The 6,000-nt window shown below is 45.2% G+C and overlaps 1 protein-coding gene and 1 long non-coding RNA gene across 7 annotated transcripts in view; one reads left to right on the forward strand and one right to left on the reverse strand.

The window, feature by feature from the left end:
* The window catches only part of PTPRM (protein tyrosine phosphatase receptor type M), a 454,600-nt gene extending 453,998 nt beyond the window's left edge, over window positions 1-602 (reverse strand). For all 6 annotated transcript variants that reach the window (XM_085220805.1, XM_085220804.1, XM_085220803.1 and 3 more), the window contains exon 1: window positions 111-602. In XM_085220805.1, coding sequence (XP_085076931.1) covers window positions 111-183 — 73 coding nt within the window. In that variant the 5' untranslated portion in view covers window positions 184-602. The remainder of the gene's footprint in view (window positions 1-110) is intronic.
* LOC146544687 (uncharacterized) lies at window positions 539-3,713 on the forward strand. The gene is made up of 3 exons (XR_014882428.1): window positions 539-694; window positions 819-1,166; window positions 1,268-3,713. It is a non-coding gene; the product is annotated as an uncharacterized LOC146544687 (long non-coding RNA).
* Window positions 3,714-6,000: the final 2,287 nt, after the last annotated feature.

Below are 6,000 nucleotides of genomic sequence, written 5' to 3' on the forward strand. Positions count from 1 at the left end.
TCCCCCACCAACTCCAGTGTCAGCCCCGCCGGGAAGACGGAGAGAAAAAGGAACTCGAGGCGAAGCCCCGCCGGCTCCGGAGCCGCGGTGCAGGCGAGGCGGCTCCTTACCTGTGAACGTCTGCGCTCCCGCCGCCAGCAAAAGTCCGGCCAAAGTCACCAGGCAACTTCCAACTTTCCCCATATTTCCACCCCTTCCTGCTCCGGGTCCAGCAAAGTGCCAAAGTGTTTGCCCAAGTGTTCGCCAAAGTGGGAGGCGGCCCTCTTTGCCCCCCTCCCGTCGGCTGGGAGGGGGAGCCGGACCCCCGCTGGCTGCCCCGCGGCCCCCGGCTCCCCTCGGACGCTCTTCGCCGGCGGAGGCGCGGAGAGACCGTTGCGGACGGCTCCTCGGGCAGCTCCGCTCTCCCGCGCCGTCCCCTCCGGCAGCCTCCCCCGAGGGGAACTGCGATCCCGGCACCTCCCCGCCCGCTGCCGCCGGCCCCGCTCCGCTCGGCTCCCGGACTGACTCGCGGTCCCCCCCGGCGGGCGGGCGGGTGAGGGAGCGGGGAAGGCACGCCCAGCCGCCGGCGCCGCCGCGCTGCCCCGCTAGAGGGCGAGACGGCCGTACGCGGCGCGGCGGGGGCCGCTGACGGGAGCTCCCTGCCCGCCACCCCGAGAGCCGCCGCGTTCGGCCCGAAGTTCAGCCAGCAACCTCGGTAACTTCACCGGCCGTCGCGGGGACGGGGATGGGCGGTCCCGAGGCGGCCGGGCAGGGAAGGGTGAATGTCAGAGGGAGACAGCGCTGTGCGTTTCGTAATCGTTCTGTTTGGTTTCTACAAGGCGCTGTCGGAAGGGCCGCTCGGCGAACGCCACGAGCGTCAGCACCGACGGAGCGGGATACAGAGCTGCGAGAGGAATGCGGGCACCGCGCCGGGCAGAGCCGCCTCCTCTTCGGGTACCGCCGCCATACCGGGGCGGCTCTGCCCTTCCGAGGGGCTCCCGTGCCGCCCCGTGCGGCCCCGGCAGTGTGGCGTCACAGAGTGGGGCGTGACGTCACCGGCATCCAGCGAGGGAAGGGACATGACGTCAGCGTGGCAGCGCGCGTTCGTCGTCTGCCCCTCGGAGTGCAGCTGTCTGTCTTTTTGCTGTGGGGATTTGGCTCCTTTCAGACGCCACAAAGAAGAGTTTGTTAGTTTTAAACCAATTTTGTTGTGTTTGGACCTCTGCATGTGGAAGTATTGTTGTTGGCTATCGCTTGCAGTGAAAGCTGTCCTTTTTCTTTATTTCAGGTGCAGGTGTCAGGCCAGATTCATCCCTGGTTATCCTCTGGGGCTATAAATAAAACAGTGAAAACAAGAATCGAAGTAATGCCAAAATGAAGGATTTGAGCTGGCAAATGCTCAGATTTGGGTTCTGCTTTCTCCAGAATGGGCCCTCTGTTTTTACGGCACTCTAACATGTATTTACCAGCTTCAGTCTCGTTGCAGAGTGAAGCCTTAAATCCCATCCCCCCCACACAGCACTGCAACTGATGACACGTATTGAAGATATGTGCATGCTTTTGATTGTGTTTCCATATAATACAGCCCCTTCAAACTTCGGCCTTCAGCTGTACCGCTTCCTGCGATCCTCCAACCGCCCTGTTGTCAAGGTGCCGTGCCATTGCGTTTTAGCAACGTGTTTGGAGCGTGAGGAAGGGACGTGAGCTGCGAGATGTGCAGGGTGCAGGCAGCCGCCTCAGACAGGAACACAAGAGGGCAGGGTAGCATTAATTGTTGTGCTTCCTGACGTCAGACCTTTCTTTGCTCTGTGAGCATTTTCTCCGTTTGTTATCTGCCTGGAACTTCTTAGGCTTCCCTAGTGAAGTTTCCATAGTACCCACAAACCTTTATAGCCTATGGTGTTTTTTTTTTTTCAATAATAATCCTTCCTTTTTTTTTTTTTTTTTTTCCTCTGGGTACATAATTTAAGCAAATTATATGTTCTCTAAAGCTGCAGTTATAGTATCTCTAAATTAGAACTAGTCTTGAAAGCGTTACCTGTGTAATTACAACACTTTCAAGAAAAAAACACATGAAGTCTCATAAGAAGTTTAACTTACAGTAAATTTAATTTTCGAGCATATCTACATTTATCACTAAAAAATCCAGAAATCTGCAGTTAGCCAGTGCTCGTGCTAATGACCTCTCTAGGTTCATAACGTATAGAAACACATTTTAAAAATGGAGCTCTAATCACAGAATCATTAAGATTGTAAAAGACTGCTGGGATCATCTAGTCCAGCCCATCACCTCATGTCCTTCAGATGAACTAACGTCAGGCTTAATACAATCTGGTAAATATGTTCAGACACATAACCTTAACTCTGACCCCCATCTTTTTCACAGGGAAATGGGAACTCTATGCCTATATCCATTGCTATCTAATGTTAGTTTACAGAAGATGAGATAGGTAATCACCAAGTTCAATGGAAGAGCAGGTACAAGTGGTCACAGTAATAGCAGGAGGAGGGCTAAAGTCACCGACCTTCAAAGACATAACCATTCTGTTTTAAAAACAATTTTTCTAAAAAAGAGCTCTGGGGAACAGCTAAGGCAAAAACAGAAAACACAGGTACAGTCAATCAGGAATCATTAGTTGCTTTTCATTGAGTATTGATATTCGAGTGTGTATGCAAACGTTCCAGAAACAGTACAAAAAAGAACTAGAGTATTAAAAAAACTTTAGGCATAAAACAGGTTCGATGTGGTTTGACTAAGGAAAACCTTCAGGAGAGTTCTTGGGCAGCCTGATCTGTTGGGTGGCAGTCCTTCCCATGGCAGAGGATTGCAGCTGGGTAATCTTTAAGGTCTCTTCCCACCCAAGCCGTTCTATGAGCGTTCATTAAGAGCTAAGCTGTGTCTGGGAAGTGCATTGGAAGCATTTGCAAAAAAAAAAAAAATTACTTGGATGATCTGCTTTTGAACTGGCTTGCCTCAAAAAATACCTGATGACAGTTCTCCACACACGCATCCAGCTCAGGAAAATAGATCATAGAATCATAGAATCATAGAATGGTTTGTGTTGGAAGGGACCTCTAAGATCACCTAGTTCCAATTCCTGCTATAGACAGGGACACCTCCCTCCAGACCATGTTGCTCACAGCCCCATTCAGCCTGGCCTTGAACGCTTCCAGGGAGGAGACATTCACAGCTTCACTGAGCAACCTGTTCCAGTGTCTCACCACCCTCACAGTAAAGAATTTCTTCCTGACATCTAGTCTAAAGCTACCCTCTTCCAGTTTAAAGCCATTTCCCCTCGTCCTGTCACTACCTGCTCTTATCAAATGTCCTTCCCTAGATTGCTGACTATTCCTGCTGAAAGGGGTCACACAGTGTGACAGTTCAGAAGTAAGATGTGGAATAAGGAGAAAAATGAATGTGGAAGCTGGCATAACTAGCTGTTCTCTAAATTTTGATGTACAGTGAAGAAATGCACATAACCTATGTTGAATGGTTTTGTTTTGTTTTTAAATACGAAGTTTTTGTATTTTCCACTGACGGTAAATTAAACAAGTTGTTGATAAATGATGAATAATTGCACTGTTCATTGCACAAACCTGACTGACTCAGCTGCCTAGAGAGTGCCTGCTAATCACTCTCTTGCAAATCCGTTCCCAATATTCTGAATCTGAGCTGCTTCTGACAAATGATTTGTGAAATTTCGAAAATAAATGGAGAAACGTATTACTGTTTAGAGGGGTCAGAGATCCATACACTATCGCTATGTAGAAACAGAAACAAGGGTTTGACTGTTTGTTGTCCAGGAAAGATTCTTAGAGTAGCCATATGTCTATCCTTGACAATTATACATACTGCATTGGTCTGTTTAGCTGTTGGCTTTCCTGTAAGGCATTAATAATATTCACCGTGCTGTTCATTCAATGTTACTGGCACAAGAACAAGTAAACATATCTCAGATTCCATAAGATATCATGGCCATTGTGCATAATCCATAGCGTGAGGTCACCCTTCCTATAATGATATGAAGCAGGAATAATCTCTTGCTCGTGTTACAGTACAAATAGAAAGGTGAAGACTCATATTCAAGTACTGGAGGAAAGCTCAAATGTCCTGCCTTTTTTTACCCATGACAATGCTGATTAAGCGTCCAAGAATGTGGGATCAGTAGCAGATAATATCTCTCTCACAGCTCAAAGCTTTTTTTTTGCACTAGTCGGGCAGGAATAGTTTTCACTAGCCCACTTCATCTTGTTCTAAAGCTCAGACAGACAACAGTTCATGAGTCTTTCATTGACAATACTATTTAAATAATTAAGTAATATTCTTCAAAGGGTAGGGGCACATTATCTTTAGTAAGTACATTGCTGCCGGCTCCTTTGTGAAAGTAAGATGTGCTTTGTTAGAAAGAAGGCAATGATTCAGACAATTCTTATTTTACCAAGGCTAGTTCTCTGCTGCAGTCAAATTCCAGAGCCAAATTCCAGAGCCTTGATCAGTCCAAGAGGGCTACTCAAGCAAAATCATACCATCCCTGTAAGAGTGTGCCAAACTTCAAAGGTTTTACCATTTGTCTATATTTCTTCTTAAGCACAGAACAATATATTCACTTGTCTTTAGGTAGCTTTATCTTCACATCTGGATTTTCGTTGCTACTCTTCACCTTTTTACTGCGGATTTCTTTTATCCAAAGCTTCATAAAGAAAGTGCACGTATCTGTGTGACAGGATTTATTGACTGCATTGTACTAAATCATATTGTATTTCGCAATGTTTAGTGTTTCTATATCCGTCAATGCTGTAAAAGTTTCATTTGATATTAAAGAGTTATTTCAGTCATCAGTGTAGTGTTCTGAATAAATCTTCTAGTGTTCATTCAAAAACTCAGATCAACCTCTTTTTTTTTTTTTTTTCAGAGGGGTAAAGTGAGGACATAGCAGTGTCCTTAAAAGATCATATTCACCCTGTACCCTGTCTTTCTCTGCCTCAGAGGAGCAACAAAGAACTCCTTGGAATCTAAGGTCAATGTAAACCAACTGCAAAATCTGCTGCATACAAAAGGTTTCCTCTGCAGTAGGGGCTCATCATATTTCCTGCTTATTGCTGCTGGAGCTTGCTGGCACTGGAATTGATCCCCGATCATTCATTTGGCACTGAGTTGCACTAATCACAACTGTGACTGTTCCCTATCAGATATTGTCATCTGTAACATGACTGTATTATTATTATTATTTTAGTACTGCTAATGATTTGTGCAAGCAATGATAATGACCTATTTTGTACCAAGGACACCTTACTTTATTCACTTGATCACTGTGCAATTTGGTGGTAAAAAGCAAGCTTCTTTTTGTTCCAAATTGCTAAGAAGTCATTTTTGATGGTAGCTAAGGAAATACTACATGTTCACTCCTGACCTTGTTAGTAGACTGAAAGCTAAAGCAGAAAACATAGCCAGATCTTTGAGAAAATATATATATATTTAAAAGACTACAGTGAAACAATCTTTAATCATAAAATGAAACAGATGTTAGGAAAATGTCTGATGTATCCAAGGAAAGCAGTGTGAGCACCTTTAGGATCTGAGCGTCAGAGAGGCAGCAAAGAACAACAGAGATGTACTGTACAGAGATGGTTATACTACTAGTTCAAACCCAAGAACAAATAGCTACATTGTAGAAGAATATCTGTTTCATAATCTCACATTTTTCTATAATGAGATGGATAAGATAGAGTGTAGCCTAGGCAGGTAGAAGCTTGTAAGTTTATAAAAAACATAGTTCTGTGTACAATGCTGTCTCTTCTCCTGAAAGCAAAGGTTTTTGGTTCCATAATCAGCAAACTCTCCACAAATATTATTTGTATGAACAAGGAGTGTGTACCTCATACCAGCTCACATTCTGATGCATTTTGTTGTCTGTGAGCCAAATCTTGTCTTTTGTTCTTTGTTAGAAAATTATTGTATTTTATTGCAGTATACTATGTGTGAGAAACAGACCTCTCCAAATCTGAGTTTTCCGTTAGGGG

This window comes from Meleagris gallopavo, chromosome 3 (genome assembly GCF_905368555.1).
Source record: "Meleagris gallopavo chromosome 3, MGAL_WU_HG_1.1, whole genome shotgun sequence".
Classification (NCBI taxonomy): domain Eukaryota; kingdom Metazoa; phylum Chordata; class Aves; order Galliformes; family Phasianidae; genus Meleagris; species Meleagris gallopavo.